This window comes from Pezoporus occidentalis, unplaced genomic scaffold, assembly GCF_034315485.1.
Source record: "Pezoporus occidentalis ecotype Australia unplaced genomic scaffold, CSIRO_AGI_Poc_V1 ctg244, whole genome shotgun sequence".
In the NCBI taxonomy this organism is placed as follows: domain Eukaryota; kingdom Metazoa; phylum Chordata; class Aves; order Psittaciformes; family Psittacidae; genus Pezoporus; species Pezoporus occidentalis.
Window position 1 is genome coordinate 556,078 of NW_026914330.1, and position 21,755 is coordinate 577,832.

General features: G+C 42.6%; 1 protein-coding gene across 11 annotated transcripts in view; it reads left to right on the plus strand.

The window, feature by feature from the left end:
- The window catches only part of DTNB (dystrobrevin beta), a 199,838-nt gene that overhangs the window by 115,067 nt on the left and 63,016 nt on the right, over positions 1-21,755 (plus strand). For 7 of the 11 annotated variants that reach the window (XM_062622632.1, XM_062622631.1, XM_062622640.1 and 4 more), the window contains 3 exons: positions 8,469-8,557; positions 10,868-10,981; positions 15,915-16,011. In XM_062622632.1, the coding sequence (XP_062478616.1) occupies positions 8,469-8,557; positions 10,868-10,981; positions 15,915-16,011 (300 nt within the window). The remainder of the gene's footprint in view (positions 1-8,468; positions 8,558-10,867; positions 10,982-15,914; positions 16,012-21,755) is intronic. The other 4 variants (XM_062622629.1, XM_062622636.1, XM_062622638.1 and 1 more) reach the window with 1 other exon arrangement.

The following is a 21,755-nucleotide window of genomic DNA, read 5'->3' on the forward strand; positions in this document are numbered from 1 at the left end:
CTTCTTAAAGAATAAAAATCAATAGGGAGGGAGGAGAAGAAAGGAGAATGCATCATTTGTCTCTTGATACGTGCAAGTTGCTCAGTAGTGCAGCAGAGGCTGATGGCATGCAACCAGCGCAATTACGCACTTCTAGACAGCAGCTGAGCCTGTGTTCACTTAAACAAGCCCTGACTGGGCCACTCTTGTTTTCTTCAAGCCAGTCTTCAGATGACAAAATCCCTTTTATTGAATTTACGTTGCTCGGGGCTATGCCTGGTCTACCGGTTTGGTCACAGCAGAGTGCTGTGCATTAAAATAACTGTTGGCTGCCTCCACCAGACTGGTTAGTTAGAAAGCATAAGAGAGAAAAGCAAAAGGGAACCAGATGAATAAAGAGAAGAAATTAATGGAAAGCAAGCCAAATTTTGTTTAAATCCCAACTTTCAAGTTTGCAACTCCATCTGTTTGTCTCCCTCTGCTGATTTGTTCAGATTATTGGTCAGAGGTAAGAAATAACCTGGTATTTCATCACATTTTTGATAAAAGCAGGGGCTGGAAATGATCTCCTCTGTCCCCATCCCCCTTCCTTACTATCTCTTACAAAATCCCTTCCACATGCCTATCAGATTCTGCCTCAATACTGCCCTAAGTATATAACTGAATATTGGTAATCCTGCATATAAGGTGATTGCATACTTTCAAGGGGTGATTACATGGGTTTTAGGTGAATATATGTGTATACAGTCATATCTATAAATATAAAGCAATCCTAGGTCCTCTGTTGTCAGTCTCCTACACAGCACCTCCCTTTCTCCAAGCCAGTATCTCCTTTATCTCATCTCCTACCTGCTCTACCTCAGCTCTTTTTTCCCCCCATTTTCTTCTGCTAGCACACTTCCAGATCCTCATGAGTTTCTGCTGATACACTTGGGCAAGTTGGTATCTGACCTGCGAGCCTGATGTGCCTGCTGCTTCCCCATGACTTCTGATGGAAATGACCCACCATGGCAGGCAGCAGCACTTGGCAGGAACAGAGGTCCACAGGGACTGTGCACTCCTGGCAGGACTCTGCTGACCTGTGCAGCCTTGCTGCTAGGAAGAGCATGAGCACCTAATAAATATAAAATAATACTCAATTATGGATGAGTGGATAATTAGGTTGAGTTATGTGGATGAGTTGTGGTAATTAGGTTCTTGGCCACTTTGCTCTTCTTTGAAAACTATGTGGTTGCTCTTCTTCCCTCAACATTAACCACTGCTAAAAGCCTGTCATCATCTGATCTCATTAAAGCTGCTTACAACCTAAATAATATTTGTAGTATTCCTTTCATGTAACTTTTCTTTCAGGCTTTAGGCATTATTTAATAAATATTTTTAAATTTTAAAAGAACAAGTAAACCAGATGTAGTAATTTTGAAGGCCTTACGCTGTTGACTCCCACAAGGTCTTTGTGCTCTGTTTGTAGCAGGAAGTCTTTGCAAAACTTGTGTAGAAAGGGGCTGCGCACTGGTGTTCAGTGCTGCTGAGCAGGTGGGAGCTGAACCTGCTAGGCTTTTAAAAGAAAGGAATGACAGTAATAAATCTTGAAAGACACAAGTCATTCCTACCTGTCCAGTAAGATGGAGTGCAAACATAAGAGCACTGACTAGTAAATGAATGGCTTGGGTTGTTGGGTTTTTTTTCTTTTAAGTGCAGAGGTTTTAAGAACCACATATATCTTCACAGAGAGGACATGTACCTCTCATCAAGGTAAATAGTAGCATGGAAATGCTCTAATGAATTCTTGTCTCCCTGAATTTATGAGAATAGCATTTGGCATTGCAATCCTGTACTATACACTCAAAACTCTTCCAAAGGCTATAACAGTAACAATTTGGTGTTAATAAAATGCTGGGTAGAAATGGAAGCAGTGACTACAGTTAGGTTTCCTTCCATGTGTTCCAGAGTTCATTCACTAAAGCCATTCATTGAGCTGTCCTTCCAATGTCCAGCTTGAAGCCCAGAGTGGTATTTGCACATTTGAATGATACCTCACACTTTAGAATTATTAAATAATTGTATCTAAAAGATTCTTTTGAAATACTCGCATCCGTAAGAGGTAATGCAATACCCATATGATATTCATTTGAAACTCTTACATCAATACCAGGCCCCACACCATAGAATCATAGAATAGTTAGGGTTGGAAAGGACCTTAAGATCATCAAGTTCCAAGCCCCCTGCCGTGGGCAGGGACACCTCACACTAAACCATGTCACCCAAGGCTCTGTCCAACCTGGTCTTGAGCACTGCCAGGGATGGAGCATTCACAACCTCCCTGGGCAACCCATTCCAGTGCCTCACCACCCTAACAGGAAAGAACTTCTTCCTTATATCCAATCTAAACTTCCTCCGGTTAAGTTTTAACCCATTACCCCTTGTCCTATCACTACAGTCCCTAATGAACAGTCCCTCCCCAGCATCCTTGTAGGCCCTCTTCAGATACTGGAAGGCTGCTGTGAGGTCTCCACGCAGCCTTCTCTTCTCCAAGCTTTTACCCTAAGTAATACTTCCTCTCATAAAACCTGGTGTTTTCAGAAGAAATCGCTGTGAACATCCTGAGGTCACTTCAATTGATGAGCCAGGGTTCATTAAATTGGCTACTCCATAAAGCAGCCTGCAGACATCTAGGCTTGAGAAAGGTAGTGACAAAGTTTTTTAGATCCAGGTGTCCGCTGTAAACTCTTTCATGATGATGTTTTATTTTTTTTTATATAGGCTGTGGCAAGATATTTGCCTGTCACAGAGAATATAGATCTCACAGCTAGGTTGTAAAGGAACTTGGGGGATTATTGGTCAACGATCAATCAAGGAAAGATTAAGGCTACCGATCCTCTGAGCAAAATAACTGAGAAGAGATTTTCAGTTACTTAAATGACTTCCCACTTCTGAGAAGAAGTGAATATGGGTGACCAGCACACTGGATGCTTGGAACTAGGGTGTCGGTTTGTGAGCAGAATGTCAGATTTTGTACTAATGCTGAGCAATGTGTGCTGTACTGTAGACTATACAGATGTGCTGTGTAAGACTATCATGGAACAAACATTGTTGGGTAGGTGCTTATCCAAATTATTGAACAAAAAACCAAAACAGTGGATGGGATTTAAGGTCCCTTCCAACCCAAACCCTTGTATGATTCTGTCACTCCACACCAGATAGAGTCCATCATGGAAAATTGTTCCAGTGTTTTTTTTCTTGGAGAAAAAAACAGTTTGAAATAAATGCAATGCTTGAGCTACTGGAAAAGCCACCTGAAAATGCAGTGTAAACACAAAGACTTCTTCCCACCAAGAAAAGAACTGAAAAAGAAAACCATCAGAGTTCTTGATTAATCTTATTTCTTTGTTACTGAGAACGTGATGGTCAGTTACTTTGTTAGTTCCTATGAAATATGGTGCTTTTTCTCACAGGTTTCTAGAGGTTTATAAAGCAATAGGAATGAAGAGTGGTAACAAGAATGATAAAAGAAAAAGGAAGAGTCATAGAGAAAATGTAATCAAAGAGCTTGAGAAGTGACAGGAACAGAAGGGTGTCCGGGAGTCAAATTTCTGGGGTTTTGAAGGAAAAAATCCTTCCATCAGAACAGAAGACATGGGAAGTTGTTGATTCAAATAACTATGTATCTAGTTCACACACCGGAAAATAGTGAAGATCTTCAATAGCGTTAGATTTTAATCTATGGAAGTTTCAGTTATGGAACCAAAGGTGACATGTTTCAACACCTGATCTAAATAGAGAGTCAGAAGCAACCTGGCTTTGCTTATTAATTAGGGGACAGTTTCCCCTTATGTTCTTTGAAAGGGAACAGTGACCTGTGAGGAGTCAGCAGAGGCTGGAAATGACCTAGAAACAGCATTGTCCTCTGCGGAAAGAAAAAGTTGTCCATCACTTTTGAGTATTCGGTCATATACCTTACCTCTCTGCAAGTCGTAGATTTGTATAAATGTAAATACCCAACATGCAGCCTGCACCTACATTAGCAAAGCTGGAGTGTCCTGACAGCTTAGTGGCTTCCCTGGTTCTGAATAATGACAGGCCTGGTAGGACCTCTCTACAGCCGCTTTCCGCTGTAGGTCAGCTTAGCTAGGCATAAACCATTGTTGGGCAGGTGCTTATCCAAATTATTAAAAAAAAACAAACCAAAACAGTGGATGGGATTTAAGATGCCTTCCAACCCAGGCCATTCTGTGATTCTGTAACTCCACACCAGATAGAGTCCATCAAGGAAAATTGTTCCAGTGTGTAAATTCATCTGCCAATAAAAAGTTTTCCGTGCATCCCAATATAGTGCTTCTTTGCTCAGTTTGAGCCCACCACTCATCCTTCTATCTCAGGGGATATCTCTATATATTACTTAGCAATGCATTGCTTAGCTTTTAGTAACACGTGCTGTATATTGGAAGTTTCTTTTGTTGTATCCTCTCATTCTTCATTCTTTCAGTCCTTCATTTCTTCATTCGTTCATTTCTTCTGTTTCAGTCTTTTCTCGTTGTCATTAGTCATAGAGTTCTGACCATTGTTCTTCACCCTCTTAGTCTCAGCTGGGATAGAATTACTTTTCTTCCCAGTAGCTGGTACAGTGCTGTTTTAGATTTAGGATGAAAACATTGTTGGTAACACACTGATGTTTTAGTTGTTACTGAGCAGCAGTCAAGAACTCTTCAGCTTCTCACACTGCCCTGACAGTGAGGAAGTTGGGGGCCACAAGAAGCTGAAAGTGTCCAAAGGGATATTCGATGCCATGCAGTATCATGGTCAGTATATAAACCAGGGGGAAAGCCGGCCAAGGGCCACCGCTAGGGATCTGGCTGAGCATCAGTTGGTGGGTAACAAATAATTGCATTGTGCATCACTTATTTTGTATACTCTTATTATTTTAACATTATTACTATCTTTATTAGCATCATTATTGCATTTGTCTTAATAGATTGCAACCTATTTTTCAAACCATTTCTCTGATTTCTATAAATAATTTTGTATTTTAGTATATTTTATATCTTATCTTGCCCTATAAAGCAGTGGCAGTTTGATAGAGTCTGCAAATGTAAGAAGTAAATACTGTATTCCATCATTCATGATACTGATGAAAATACTGAATGGTACTAAATCTGAGAGAAAAGCTGTCAAACCCCACAACAAGATGTCAGAAACACTGCTGAGGTGAAAGTGTATTGGGTTAATAGTTTCTCTTCTGTACATAGGGTTTGACTTTTCACTGTGGAAAGAGAGTAGTTTGCTTTGGCATGATTTGTTCTTATAAACTCCATGTAGACTATTACTTAGCCTATCTTATAAGTGTTAACAAGTGGCTTTATTTAGTGATTTTTCACCAAGATCTGAGATTAAGCTGGCTGGTCTGTAGTTTTTAGTTCCTTCTTACATTGTTTCTAGGTGTAAGCTTTATGGACAGCCTCTTCCAGCGCCTGGACTGTCCGCTGATAAAAGTGTTTTCAGAGGTGAATGCAAAAGGTCTGATACTGCCTCAGGTTTGTTTAAGTGCCAAGATCTAAGTACTCTGATGCATTTCATCTTGCCCCAGCTACTCGGAACATCCGTCTGTGTTGTCTTCAGTCTCTTTTCTAATAGGAGTTTTTATCACAAGGCTGTAAATTCCAGGTCTTGGGCAGTTAATATTTTTTAATATTAGACCACCATTGCTTTTTTTTTTTTTTAATAAAACCTAACCCAGAGAGCATGAACCAGAATCCCAGGGCTGCCTCCTGACCACCACTGCATTGTGCACTGCTACCTGCAGCTGGGCTTTGGCAGGATGGATGGAGGTGGCTGCCTCCCAGGATGCCTCTTTGTTGGGGAATGTGGCAGAGGAGCTGTGTCTTATTACCCATTCAAGATCAGATATAACTAGAGCTGGTGTCAGATGTTTTCTGGACAAGTGCAGCAGCAGTTAGACATGTACCTCTGTTGTATTTTCAGCAGGCTCAATGCTGTCTCAGGTGTCTCTTTGATAGACTTTTGAATATGCAAGAGTTTAGACACCTCTCTCCCGAGTACTGTAGTATATAGATCAGGTGAGAGGTCAGTGCTCTTTCTCAACAGCTGAGCATATGATAGACATTTTGGCTTTGTATATAGCCATCATTAAAAACTCCTGATGCCTACATCTATCATACTGAGCACTCTCACCCTCCAGCTGCATACAAACCACCTGCTCTGCACCTAGTTCTTTGCTTACAGTAAATCCCATGCTGAGAATTGCTTGAGAGAGCTGGTTAGTCTGGGCTAAAAATAAGGCAAGGGCCCTATTAAACATCTAGCAATATGGGTGATCAAATTCCAGTGCCTCTGCCTGATGCTCTTTATTCCATCAACGTATGCATCCCCTGCGCAAACTATCAGTCTGAATGTCAGGTGCCTTTTAAGTTTAAGAAGCTGGAGGGTACAGGTGTTGGTGGAGAATCAGGAGCTTGATTTTTTTTCTCTGGGCTATCTAGCCTTGAGAAGACTTTGGGGGGAGTGTGGGTGTGCATTGTAATGTGTGCAAGTAATACAGTGGAGGCAGAGAGAGTGCCTTCAGTGGTGCTGTGACAGAACAAGAGGCAACAGCCACTAGCTCACTGCCATTTAAAAAAAGAAAATACTTCTTTTGGTGCAAGTGCTCAAACACTGAAACAGGTCACCCCAGAAGGTTGTGGAGTCTTCACCCTTGGAGTTATTCAGAACTCAGCTGGACAACATCCTGAGCAACCTGCTGTAGTTGACATTGCTTTGAGGAGGGATTTTGGATTAGATCATTTCAAAACGTCCTTTCTAACCCCGATGACTCAGTGATTCTGAGTTATGGTAAAAACTTGAATGGACTCTTCAAGCAATTGAACAAATATTTGTCATACAAAATAGCCACTGTGCAGTTTTCAAAAGACCTCTTGAGTAGCGATGTTTGAACACGAGCAGCATGAGGAATGTCTCTCCTCTGAGTTCTCTGCAGTGTTGTCTTTGCTCCTGAGGACTCAAGTACTTTAGGTCATGAGGGTGATTTAAGGCTTTGGACAGGATTTCTGAAGAAAGGGATTAAGGAGAAGAATGTGTTTTTATAGGCACAGCCCTACTTTGCAGCAGAACAAAGGTTTATGCACTTCATTCAGATGGATCCCTAAGAGCCCCAGGGCCTCCAGAAGCTCCTGAGACTGCAGGTGAAACACATCACCTGCACTTTTCCTTGTATCTGATTGTACCAGGATGCAGGAAGAGGCCATGGGACCTCGGCTTTGTGACACACTGTTTCGGAGGAACCAGTAGGTCATATTGGTGCTACCTACATCAAGACTGTTCAGGTTACCCCAAGATGGAAAGAGTGGTGGCCATGCTGCTGCCTGCGCTGTGTACGTATTCCAGAGATCAAGAGGAGATGATGAGATGAGATGAGTTTCTGTGTTGATTTATTTATATTTTTCACACTGTTCATTCGAAGTCCCCCAGCTGTTTTATTTCTTCTTGCCTGGGACCTGCCTCACCAAGCCGTTTTTACACGGGAAATTTCCACGTCAGTAGGAGACTCATGAATTGCTGTCACATCACCTAGGAGGACACAGAAAATCAGCTTGTAGGGGTGTGAGTCAAGCAAGGCTCATTCACCACATGCAAACCCACCCACCATGGGGGTTTTGCCCAAAGAAGAGAAGTACTGTCTGCACTTTAAGCCCATCAAGGCTCGCTCTAGATACCCACAGCAAAGCAAAACTGAAACCCTGGTGGTGTCTGTCCCCTTCAGCCTGAAGCTGTCACTTTCCACCCTGTCGGCAGGAGCATTGTTGGATACCAAGCTCTTCATCCGACTTGTTTTACTACCCAAATAGTTTCTAAAAATGTTTGTGAAAGCGTCTTCTAAAAACAAGATCCCAATCTGAGGTCCTTCTGATAAAGTTGTGGTAAAATATGTGCAATCTTGAAATCTCAAGAGATGAAAACAAAAAAGGTAAAAGCAGAGCACAAGGGCTCTGCTGTGTCAGAAAACACCCATTTCTCAAGTACATTGTGAGAGGCAGAGGCACCATGGCCTTCACTAGCTGACACAGGGGAAGGTCAGTGCTTTGTTAGAAGACTTTATGACAAAAGGCATAACTGCATCTTTTCCCAGAGAAGCCTGTCGATGCTTGGGAACAGATGGTTATGGTGTTTTGGGTTTAGATTTTTTTTTTTTTTTAAGATCTTTAAGAAAAAAAGCAAATAAAATTCTTCAGCCCTAGGATGATGAACCAGGTCACCCTTTCAGCAGCCTCCCACCCTGAGATCAGATCAAGTCATCCGTAAACCACATACTAATGTGTTCTCCTAGTCCATTTCAGTACAGCTGCTCTCACAGTTTTGCAGCCTGGGCTGTAAGTATCGTACCACAGCATCAAGGAGCAACGGGGCGGGATCCAAACTGCGTCGTATGGGGTTAACAGGTAATGAATATTTTGTCTAATTTTTCTCTGTTCCTCATCCACCAGCCTCGCCCTCCGGCAGACCTGGGTTTCAGCTTTGATGCAAATAAACAACAAAGGCAGCTGATAGCAGAGCTGGAAAACAAAAACAGGTAAAAAGCAAGCTTTGATCAGCACTGTTTTAGGAACAACAGTTGAGGCGAGAAGAGTCTTCAATCCTTGTGCTTTGTTGGTTTTAACCTTTTGTATTATATTAACCAGATTGTTTTCCTAGATCTTTTGTTGAAAGGTGTAGCTGCCTCATTAACAAATTAGCTCAGTGCGGATGCAGCTGCAATGCCCTTATTCCCCAGGGAGCAGGTTGATCTTCACTGATCTGCTTAAAATCATCTTAACTGAGAATCAGGAGCTGCACTGCAATCTTGAATTGCTATCTGCAAACCCAGCAGACATCTCACAGCAGGGCAAACCATTCAGGTGGCAGCAGGAAGATAAATCAGCTGCAGTGAAGTGGAGGGAGCGAGAAGGTTGGAAAGCTGTGGTGGGTAAATTCAGCTTGAGAAGAATAAGTGAGGATTTTTTCCATTCTGGAAGTCTGGAGGAAAAAAAAAGTCTGAAGAAGCTGAGAGGCCTGGAAGAAGGAAGAGATGGGCTTAGGAGATGGTTTCTTTCTTCTGGACGTGACCTGGAACTGTGCAGCCCAGAAACCCAACCATGTCCTGGGCTGCATCACCAGCAGCATGACCAGAAGGTTGAGTGAGGGGATTCTCCCCCTTACTCCACTCTTGTGAGACCCCCCTCCTTGCAGTCCTGCATCCAGCTCTAGGGCCCCCAACATAAGGAGGATGTGGAGCTGTTGGAGTGACTTCGTGGAGCTGAGCACCTCTGCTATGGAGACAGGCTGAGAGAGCTGGGCTTGTTCAGCCTGGAGAAGAGAAGGCTCCAGGGAGACCTTACAGCAGCTTCCAGTGCCTAAAAGGGCAACAAGGAAGCTGGAGAAGGGCTTTTGACAAGGGCGTGTAGGGACAGGACAAGGGGGAATGGCTTTAAACAGAAGGGAGATCGAGATGAGATCTTAGGAAGAAGTTGTTTCCTGTGAGGCTGCTGAGGCCCTGGCACAGGTTGCCCAGAGAATTTGTGGCTGCCCCATCCCTGACTATGTTCAAAGCCAGGTTGGAAGGGGATTTGAGCAACCTGGTCTAGTGAAAGGTGTCCCTACCCATGGGAGGGGGGTTGGAACTGGATGAGCTTTAGGGTCTCTTCCAGCCCAAACCATTCTGTGATTCTTCTTGCTCCAGAGGGATTGTTAAGAAGAGGATGCTCTTAACATAATGCTTAATTTGCACTTACCTGCTCCTTCAGCACCTACATTTTGTGGTCATGTTTTTCTGGTGAAGAGGGTGCAGCTCTAAAGAGCATGCAGTTGAGCAGTTATAAATCCCATGTGCTGTTCAGCATAGGCAGCACCTCGGTTGCCCACGGAGCCTGTCTGGGTGCCTCTTGATGTGCTCTCTTCCTAGCCTTGCTTGGGTCTCCCTCTGCTCCAGCTGCACCTAGCTGGCATGCATGAGCTTGCTGCCTGCACGGTCCCTTGCCAACGCACCCTCAGCACACCAGGTAAAAACACTTCTTCGGGTTAGTTTGGAGGAGAACCAGTTCCTGGAGAGCACAGGAACAGCTCAATCCTTGCACCATTGCAGCTTCAATACTCTACCGAGAGACCCTGCGGGTATTTGAAATTATTCATCAAGATCACGGATAAGGGAGATCTCAATCAGTGCTGGTATGAAGCCTTGCAAGGAGAGCAGCTCAGCAGTTTTAGAGAGCAGGGTGGGAGAGTTAGAGATTATAATCGTCACTCTCAGAAGGATTTCATTTCCATTTTAATAAGTGAGTCCTTGGCTGTCAGTTCCCTTGCCTCCAGCTACACAGAACACAGCGGCCTTAATTGGGCTGCTGGCTGATCGCCTTCCCTTTGTGGGACCTCGTGAGTTTGTCTCTGTTACTATGAGCTGTTATTTTCCTTATTCCTGCTGACCTGCCAGGGGCCCTTGGAAAGATGAGTGGGAAGCTCACTCGTGCTGGCATGGCTGCAAATGCTTGTGGTGATGCTTCAAAGTACTTCCTACAGCCTGTGCAATGCAGACTGTGCTGAAAATGGAACTTTTTTCCTCTTAGAACAGTCTCTGGGCCTGTTCTACGTAAAAAGGTTTTGGAGATACATTGCCAGTGCATGGCACAAGTGATTTCATATTTTATTAAGTAATCTCCTGTGTATTACAGAAATTCATAGGACTGCCTTAACTTACTGTTTTGAATCTCTGCCAGTCATATGTGAACAAATTTGCTGTCCTTAGACTGCAGACTGACAGACAGGGTGCTTGAAGGGCTGTAACAGTGTTTAAGAGTGGTGTGGAGACTGACCTTTATTTTCTTTAATCTTCCCTCTGTCATTTCTACAGAGAGATACTCCAAGAAATTCAGCGTCTCAGGCTGGAACATGAACAAGCCTCTCAACCCACCCCTGAAAAAGCTCAGCAGAATCCAACATTATTGGCTGAACTCAGGCTTCTACGGTAAAAGAAATACCTAAAGCTCATATGCATTCGGTACTTGGGCCAGTCAGCCTGTGTATCTGCTCTGTGAACACGATGGCTGTTACGGGGAAAAGCGTATCTTCAGTAGCCTTAGAGTGTTACTTAAAATGCTGAATGCCAAAGACTTACAACGTATTGCAATTTGCCTTTTTTTTCTTTTCAAGTGGATTTAGAAGTAAATAAAAATCTCTTTGCCAAGAAAGTTGCTTTGCCAGAAGAGGCTGGACCAAATAATCCTTGATCCAACCTGGGATTCTGGGATTCTAAGATTCTAAAAATGTCTCTTCAATTTAATTCTATTTGTATGGTTCAGAAAACTGTTTGTAAAGAAGAAACCAATATAAAAAAATAACATAAATTGCATTAACTGCTTGTCATTTATTGTCCAAGGAATAGAACTGAAGAGAAATGTCAGTTATTTGATTAGACAGTGAAACTCCGAAAGTTCGTACCTACAGATAGTCAGATGTACATCCAAAGTTGGAGAACAATCTTCAAAGCATCTATGATTAGGTTTGCATTTTGAAGTGACAGGGAGGTATTGTCAGGATTATAAAGTGTTTCATAGTTTGGGTAGTCACAGGGGCATTCTCTGGCTATATTTTATTTTGTCTTCTATTACCAGTTAATTCAGAGCACAACTTTCAAAATTGCCATCTGTAATCTGAAGTAGGTTCTAAAATTCAAGCTCTTGGCAGCAGCAGCTCTTTGCAAACTGCCTTGTGTTTCATTCCTTAGGGTAAACTTTTGCTGCGTGCTTTGGATGTGGCATGGCTGTTGTCTTCCCAAGGACATTTAAAGGTTTCCTGTAAAAGTGCAGTGTTCTTGGGATGGAGCTACTGCATTGGCAGGCAGCATCTGCAAGGTGTCATCCGGCCCCATATTGCAAAATCTGAGGCTTTCAGCCTCTTTCATTCCTTTTTTCATACAGAATTTGCTACATTATAGCACATTTTGGTATCTCACTGATATTTTTCATTCTGTTATCTAATGGCTTATAAATTTTCTTGCTTTATGCTTTATATGGCTATGTATATATTTTTTTAACATTTAAAAAAACCACAGAGGATGCAGAAGATGCCCACAAATGTTACGTAAGTGGTGGAGAAAAAAGGGATTGTGGGACAGCTTGGTGTGCTGTTTGACCCAGCAGACAAAGATATAAGAACCAAGAGCTTAAATTGGAAACCAGCCACATTCAGGCCACAAATACAGCACATGCTTTTCAAAGCAAGGGGGTAATCTTAAGAGCAGTGATAGAGTTTTCAGTCCCTAGATATTGTTCCAAAAATACAGGTTATTGGGAACAAACCGGAGATAACCAGGAGGAATGAGATGGCCCGTATTTTGCTAAAGAAAAAAAAAAAAAGCTGAATGTTGTGGAAAAAGAAAAAAAGGTTGAATTAAGCACGTAAAGCCTGTTAATTCATCATGCTTGTCCAGTCTGGCCTCCTATGTAACACAGGCTGGGAAATTTCTCCTTGCTGCGGTCCCGCAGAACCCTTTTAAACTGAGCTACAGCAGCTACGTAAGACAGATGTTCAAGCTTTCATTTTGGAGGTGGAAAGAGTACCATGTCCCCTGACACCGCTGATGTGATCATCAGTGAACTTCTGTGCTTTGTCTGTCCTCAGAGGACTGAAAGTGTGTACGTCATTTCTAACCTTCATAAGCCTAGTGCTGTTTTCCAGACCTTGTCTTTCCCCATGCTTTTGTCTACTGAGCTAAAAAGGTCTTTTTCAAAATTCCTCATTTGCGTTTGAGTGTTTAGAGATTTTGATTCTTAACTTCACGTCCATGAATAGCTTGAACTTCTTCAGTATCTCCATAAAGCAGGTTTGCCAAACCTCCAGCTATCCCTTTAGCTTGCTCTCAAGTTCTCCCTAAGTCCTCTGCATCTCTTCTGTGTACCGGCTGGATTACACTGGCTCATGTAGTTTCACTGGTGCTTTAAATTGAACTAGTGTTCTCTTTCTTACCACCAAACATCCATTCATAAATTCAAAATGCACATGAATCATCTTGACTGTGTAGCATCACAGTGGATGATCACAATTAGCAAGTTATCTGTGATATGAAAGTACTTCACAAGGTCACAGCTACCAAGGAGACTTTCTCCAAGCCTGTGAGCAGCATGTGATGACTTTGCTTTTGATTATATATAAGCACATTTCCAGACAATCTCAGGTGCTGTGTAGAATTTAGGATGTGAAACATGAGAAAGGTAATCCATGGAAAATCAACGTGTCCCAGGTTTAAAAATGTGCAAACACAGCCCGAGGATATGAGTCAGCTCTGCCACGCTTCTGCCAAATGTAACCTTGGTGGAAGTGCAGCTGTACCCACTGTCCTTTTAGATCCCTGCCTTGTAATGCAGATGTGCTTGGCTGCCTCTGCTGCAAGGAGGATGCTCATTTATGCACCAGTTCCAGTGCCCCAGGCAGCTGCCTCAGACTGCATCTCGCCATTTGTGCCTAGATGCTGTCCTATCTTTTCTGGTCTTTTAAGCACAGAATCATAGCATCAGAAATCATAGAATAGTTAGGGCTGGAAAGGACCTTCAGATCATCAAGTTCCAACCCCCCTGCCATGGGCAGGGACATCTCACACTAAACCATGTCACCCAAAGCTCTGTCCAACCTGGCCTTGAACACTGCTAGGGATGGAGCATTCACAACTTCCTTAGGCAACCCATTCCAGTGCCTCACCACCCTCACAGTAAAGAACTTCCTTATATCCAATCTAAACTTCCCCTGTTTAAGTTTTAACCTGTTACCCCTTGTCCTATCACTACACTCCCTACTGAACAGTCCCTCCCCAGCATCCTTGTAGGCCCTCTTCAGATACTGGAAGGCTGCTCTGAGGTCTTCTCCGGACTGAACAGCCCCAAGTTTCTCAGCCTATCTTCATACAGGAGGTGCTCCAGTCCCCTGATCATCCTCGTGGCCTCCTCTGGACTTGTTCCAGCAGTTCCATGTCCTTTTTATGTTGAGGACACCAGAACTGCACACAATACTCCAGGTGAGGTCTCACGAGAGCAGAGTAGAGGGGCAGGATCACCTCCTTCGACCTGCTGGTCACGCTCCTTTTGATGCAGCCCAGGATATAGTTGGCTTTCTGGGCTGGGAGCACACACTGAAGCCAGCTCGTGTTCATTTTCTCATCAGCCAACACCTTCAAGTCTTTCTCTGCCGGGCTGCTCTGAATCTCTTCTCACATTTAACCTTCTGTCATTGACAGGCAGTACCTCCTCTTTCTTCAGTGGAGGTCATTGAACAAGAGATTGAATAACATCAACCAAGATCAGACATACATGCTGATGTTGATTCTCCATTAGCTTTTAATATATTGATTTTTGCATTATTTGTTGTTGTTAACCAGAACGTTATGTTAAATAATGTTCGCGCTAATTTTCAAGGCCGGATTGGACAGGGGTTGGAGCAACCTGGTTTAGTGGAAGGTGTCCCTTGCTGTGGCAGGGGGGTTGGATCTGAATGAGCCCTAAGGTCCCTTCCAACCCAAACCATTCTATGATTTTATGATTCTATGAAATAACTATAGAATAAAATCTACAGACTTTGAACTGACATAGAGAGAGAAAAAGGATGGTATAGATAGATAAAGCTATGTCTGTGGTGGGTTTTTAACACATTCTAAGTGACCAGGCACGTGTAATCTTCTCTTTATCACCTTATTTTTGTGATATGTTTCAGCATTTGATAACCACATTCTTTAAAATACAAAAAGATGTGGAAAGAAATACCCAGGATTGTTGGTACTTCACAGTTTCTGTCCTTTTAAGAACCAGTATAGAAACAAGTTAATTCTGTTACGTAGTCTTAGCAGTTTTGTGGTTGGGGTGTACACTTACGGTGTACAAAAAGACAGCAAGACTTTTTCAGTCTGAGTAAATGGCCTGTTTCTTTTCCATATTCGGATGTTCAGTTGGTGTATATGCAACTAGTTGGTTATTAAAATTCCCAGAATGATTTATCCATAATATATCACATGAGAACAAAGATATAACCCAAGACACCTAAAAATACAGTCTAGAATATGTGGTGCCTTTAACTTTGGATTAGGACATTCAGATGTCCACAAAAATAACTGTAGATAAATAAATAAGCCTTTCTAATATTTTTAGTTTTCTTACAATCATCTATCATTACTATGACTGGGATTTGTGGGGACCAGCATTTCTTAAATCATGTAAGACACTGAACTGCTGACATGCTGATGTTCGTCTTTGAATTTCTCTTTATATTAGTCCCTTCTTTGTTTTTAAATGTGAAATAGAACCAAACAGTGATATTGCCTTAAATATCTCGCAGACGCGCATCAGTAGGAATACAGTGGTTTTGTGATGTCAAGGAAAGGGAAGGTCACTTATTACCTCCTTTTGTTGTTACCTGGGTTCCGGTACAGCAAATGTGTCAAAGACAGTATGTCATGTTCGTGGACAGAAATAGCTCTGCTTAGTCTCCATCCAGACAGGTGATAACTTTTCCTTCCCAAACACCTGCAGCCCTTTCTCCCCCTTTTTTTTCTTAGTCTTTCCTCCCATCATTCATTCTTGCTTGTCTGAAAGCTCCGCAGGGTGCCTGGAGCTGACGTTAAGAGAGCTCTTAAAAGGAAGAGTAAAGTGGGCTCTTTTTCTCAAAATGCAGTGCTTTTGAAAAGGGCTGCCTACTAGCAACGTGCTGAGGGCAGGTTCCTGGATTTTAAGTGAACAGCCTGATAGTTACACATAGGTTTCATGGTCATTGTACTGTGCTTTGCTCCATTTTTTTCAACTGGAAGCAGGGGGGAGTGATGAAAACCAAAGACACGGTTGGATGGGTGAATTTCCTAAAGTGGTTTTGAAATACCCAACGTTTATTTTCTGACTCTTTCTTTCATGTAACTTGAACAGACAGAGAAAGGATGAACTGGAACAGAGAATGTCTGCTCTTCAAGAAAGCAGAAGAGAACTGATGGTGCAGCTTGAAGGGCTGATGAAACTGCTCAAAGTAAGCCACCTCCTATCAGAAATACAGTGCATCCTTCTTTTCCACAGGCCTGGAATTCACTGTTGCTGCTGTGAGATTCCTGCTTTGCTGTTGTATCATCATAAATACTTCATGAGAAATAGAAGGAATTTGCAAAAAGTGATTTCCATGCTGGCTCTGTGTGTTGGTCCAGATGGTTAATGGGTTTTCAGGTTCATATGCTGCTGCTTTAGTTAAAATATCAGGAACCTGTAAGATTTGGAAGGCTTTAAAGGAGTATTAGATTTCATAATTCACTGCATGCTTTTCTGGGTACCGATCCAGTTCTTTCACCTTTAACTGGAAAATAAACTGGAAGCTGTAGTTGTGGCAATACAGGATGCACCTTCCCAGTGGTGTGGTGTTGTGTTGCACCTGGTAATATCACATAAACCCTGCAATGTCTGTGGAGGTTTTTTGCTTTTAGAGTATGGTGGTGTTGTCTCTGATCTATAATATATGTTGTTTGGATTTCTGATGAGCATACATTATTTATAATTTATCAAGTCCTGCTAGAGTTGAGCTCACAGTTGACGACTGTTGTCTGAAATACTATCATGTGTTTATTCTTTCCATTCTTTAAATTGCACAAGAGCCTCTATTAAGCAAATGGCAAAACATTGTCTTTACTCAAAATGGTTTTGGTCTAAAGCAAGATGCCACAAAGATGCTACAGGAAATGGGAGAGGTGGGCGAGCAATCACAGCAATGGCACTGGCAGGAGCAGCACATGGGTTTATGGATTAGCTGTAGACACATCCTGATAGTTAACATTTAGAGCTTGTCTGCACTTTAAAGTGATAATGAATTCACGTCGTCTGTCAATCTAAAGTGCAGTCACTCTTCAGATTAGGCCTGTGTTCTGGAATAGGAATGTGTATAAAAGAGGCTATTATCAAATACTCTTCAGAGGTGGCTGTTTTAGTTCGTTTTCCTGTGCAGCTGAGCACATAGTTAGTATTAATATTTGGGAAGTAATTATTTTTTTGAGTTAGTGCTTCTACATGCTGTATTTGTTTCCTGTTCAGCCTATTAATGTCTGTCTTAAATAATGAAGACAAAATATTGAACACAATCACTTACTAAATTCACCTTGATTTCTTCAGACCCTAAACCTCTGTAAGTTGAAATGTGATACCTCTGAAATAGGCATCCAAAACTGAATTACAGATTTGGGAAAGCATCTGTTCCATCAGAAACAGTTTGACTCTTTGTGGTTCAGGTGATCAAAGTCTAAGCATTTGCCCCTTTAGAACAAAATCTGATTGGATGTCTGTTTTAACACGAGAACAAGCTCTAATGCAAGTTTTCTGTAGGCCCTATGATTCTCAAAGCACTTTCAAGCCTTCCCAAACCAATTCTCCCCATCACGACCTGATGTCCACGCTCTCATCTCATTAGAGTGAGCAGTGTTCTGTCAGCTTTCCTAACTTTCTGCTCTTCCACCTCAAAAGCCTGGTAGGCCGGGTGGACTAGCTTTCTCAGATGCACTGCTCTGAACCTGTGCAATGCACAGGCTAAAGAGCAACCTGCAGAGCTTTGCCCATACGCTAGACAAGCCACAGCAGGCAGGTGGGCAGGCAGGCAGCACCTTGCCTTATCTGCCTGCTTGGCCATCCTACTCTTATCTCCTGACTGCCCAAACAGTGTGTGTTTCCTCTCACCTGACTGGTTGGACATGTCAAAATGGCCTTGTATGGAGCAGCAGAGGACACTGGTGTCAGTAATACTAATGAGGAGAGCAAGGAGAATACTGCAGGATATTGCAGGGATAAAAATCATGAGTGGTAGGTATTGTAATTGGGGAGACAGAGGAGGGAGGACAGAGGATTGCAGAAGAGGGAAGGGAATCATAACTGACTCACATTTGATAAACCAATATTTTTAGGACCCATTCATTAAGCTGAGTCACGCAGTTCAATTATGAGCTTACAGAAACTTCAGTGACATCTAGGCTGTGTTGTACCAAAGGAAGGTTAGTTTAGAAGCTGGCTTTTACTGGGCTTTTCCTTTCCAAATCCTAGTATCTTTTAATTAACTCCCCCAGTTCCCAAAATTGTTTAAACACTGTAAGGACAAATAGGACTGGATATAAGGAAAAACTTCTTCCCGTGAAGATGGTGGAGTGGAGATGGAGGCTATGCTATCTCCATCCTTGGAGTTTTCTCAAGACTGGACAGAGCTCTAAGTAACCTGCTCTGAGATTAAGTTGACCCTGTTCTGAGTCGGAGGCTGAACTAGAGACCTCCTGAAGTCCCTTAAAAGCTGAATTATCCACTGAGCCTGTGACTGTTGTAATTATTTGGTTCTACATGTTGCATAATATGACTTTTGCATTTCCTCTGAAGAGCTTTCTATGGAGCCTGGCAGCTTCTTTTTGATTAAAACCTCTTCCAGAAAGACATCTGCTCTCGAACTGGAGAAATCAAAAAAATTAAAAATTTGCTGCCAATGCAAATTTTCTTGCACAGTTAAAAATTTATGCCTCATTTCCAGTTTTAATGTATTTAACTTCAGTTTATACCTATTGGCTTCAGTACATGTGGTTCTCCCTCTATTAAATTAAGCAGTACTTTAGCACCCCTGGTTTTTAATATGCAGATATTATTCAACTCGGTAAAGGCCCTCCTCATCTTGATTTTTAAATCAGGTAAACAGGTAAACTCTGCTGAGCTGCTCCAAATACTGTACTCCAGTCTTTTTTTATGGTTGATTTCTTTGCCTTCTCCAGATCTTTAATACCATTTTTAAAATTGGGAAAAACAAACTCTATGTTGAATTCTCCTCTGAACTTTAGCATCACTACACAGAGAGTTCCACGAGGAGTTTCACTGCTCTCCATCATTGGTTTCCTTCTTGTGCCTTTCTGCACCAGTGAGTGCTTTTTGAAAGCTGCCAATCATCCAGATCTTACTCTGTAAGAGCTGCAAAAGATCTGTAAATAAATCACTGCAAAGTGCTTTATTTATGTCATATAGTGGTAACTGGCTAATGAGAATGTAATGGGTAAATCCTCTCCTATGAAAATATATTGCATCTGTACAGGTCCTTTAGAAGCCAAACTTGTAAGACATTCAAATAGCAAAATCAGATTTATTTGGCAAGACCTCCTTTCCGTGAAGTTATAATGCTTCATGTATTACTTATTAGTTGAGTCTTTTATCAGCATTTCTGGTAGGTTGAATAAATCAATGACAGGGTAGGATCTTTGTGCCTATTTAAGTAAGTTGGTTTACATCTCATTTTGACTATCAGTGCAACAAAGCACATTCCAGCCCTGGGTATTCCAAGATGTATTAAAAATTACCTTCTCCGGACTACGTAACTTGTAATTACTTGAAGAATCCCAGCCGCATGCTCCCTAGGCCTGCTGATCTAAAAATAGGATTTCTAGTAGATACTTTTGAACACTTTTTCTCATTATTAGTGGAAAGTACTTCACTGTTTGCTGATAGAAACTACAAGGGGAAAGTACTATTAGTCAAATACAAAACAGAAATACTGAAGCTTCTTCCCATATTGATTTTACCCTGACTGACAAGAAGCAGTATGCACCCTCTTGGGCTTTGTTTTGTTTCTGATATTTGTGTTAATTTCAAATTCTCATTTTTGGTGGTTTTAGCCCTGCGAGATTATTTTTTTCTCACAAGATTTTAGCTTCTCTTATCATGTGGTGCACCTGAAAAATTTTCATTTATGATTTACATCAGCTGTTCAGCTTTTATGGGTTTTTTCCATTTCTTATGGAGTATTTTTTACATTTTTAATGCTGTCTTCATTTCACCGTTTAGAACTGGATTCATATTACCTAACTTTGGTTATCTGAAATTTTGGTAACTCAGCTCCCTCTTCCTATGTTGGAAGGACATAGTTGTTATCAGGAGGTCCATCCATTTTTCGCACAGCAAAATGTGCGAATGTGGTAGCTGGCCTTAGAGCAGAGAAAGGCCCTTCACTATTTTGGTTGCTAGTGCCCCAGGGTTGTTCAAAGCCCCGTCCAACCTGGCCTTGAACACAGCCAGGGATGGGGCAGCCACAGCTTCTCTGGGCAACCTGTGCCAGGGCCTCACCACCCTCACAGGGAAGAACTTCTGCCTAAGAGCTCATCTCGATCTCCCCTCTGTCAGGTTAAAGCCATTCCCCCTTGTCCTGTCCCTACAGGCCCTTGTCAAAAGCCCCTCTCCAGATTTCTTGTCAGCCCCTTTAGGCACTGGAAGCTGCTCTAAGGTCTCCCCGGAGCCTTCTCTTCTCCAGGCTGAACAAGCCCAGCTCTCTCAGCCTGTCTCCATAGCAGAGGTGCTCCAGCCCTTGGAAAATCTTTGTGGCCTTCTCTGGACTCGCTCCAACAGCTCCATGTCCATCTTGTGGTATTGTCCCAGAGCTGGATGCAGGGGGGTCTCGCCAGAGCAGAGGGGGAGAATCCCCTCCCTTGACCTGCTGGTCACACTGCTGGTGATGCAGCCCAGGACACGGTTGGTTTCTGGCCTCAAGCACACACTGCTGGGTCACATTGAGTTTCTCATCAACCCCCCCAAGTCCTTCTCTTCAGGGCTGCTGTCAATCCAGTCCCCACCTAACCTGTATTTTGTAAGTTCTGGTTGTTCACCATTAACTGCTGTCATTGGTATCTTCTGCTGTGTCTTCCTGTGCACTTACGAGACCCCGGCTGTATCTATCTGCGTGAGATCATTAATGCCAGACAGTATTCCTTGGAGAGGCCCTCACCTACCTGCTCTGTTGCTGGTGTGGTCGCTGACATGCCCTTGGATCAGAGATACCAACGCTTTCCCAAACCTTCACACCCAGGGGTGCTGACATGCCCGGAGCCGTTCCTGGGGGTCAGTTTGGATAAGGCCACCTTGGTTGGGTGATGAGGTGTTTTAACAGCACAGGCGTGTTTTAGGTTTTAGTTTAATACTCTACGTGCAGGTTTTAGTTTAATACTATAGCCTCTGAATCTGCAGGGCTGGTGCAGTGGCTGCTGAAGGGCTGCCCGTTGACTGCCAACCTTGTGTCCTCTAGCCACTCCAGCCAGCCTTTGGTTAAGCGGATAGCCCTTTGCATGCAAGAGGCATTCTGTCCATCTGGGAAGAACAGTACCTGTCAGTACTGTCATCAGCAATTTTCTCCCAATATTTTTTATCTCCTTTTCCTCATCCTGGCTGTTGGCTTAGCTTTCCCTTTTTTCCTGAAGTCTTCTGTAATCACCTAGTGCCATTAGCTGGCAGTCTTCTAATGAGTAGTCTGCAGTGGTGAGTGTCTGCCTTCGTGCAGGGCTTTTGCTTTGAGCTACATAGATATTCAGCAGGCATATCCCTTTTCACATTTTCCATTTCCTCAATGGTAATTTCCTCACTAGCTGATTTATGATTTATCTAATAACTCCTTAGTTCGTCTAGCAAAGGTTCATGCCTCTTGAGGTATTTTTTTCCACATCTATAGTTAATGCTAGAGCCTCATTTTTCAAACTAACAACTTTTTTGTAGAATGGAGATCATTTAAGATCTTTTTGCTGACCTAGCTCACCATCTGGTCCTGCTAGTCCCAGTGCTGATAGGAGGAACAACTGGAAACATGTGGGAGTGTGAGGAGGACAGCACTGGCCTTCAATGTTGATGTTGATCCATGCTTGAGTGAAGCCATACGACACATCTGCTACAGCAGAGTCTAAATACACACCTGAGAGAACTCCAGGTCTTGGGAAAAAAAGAAAAAAAACAAAAGCA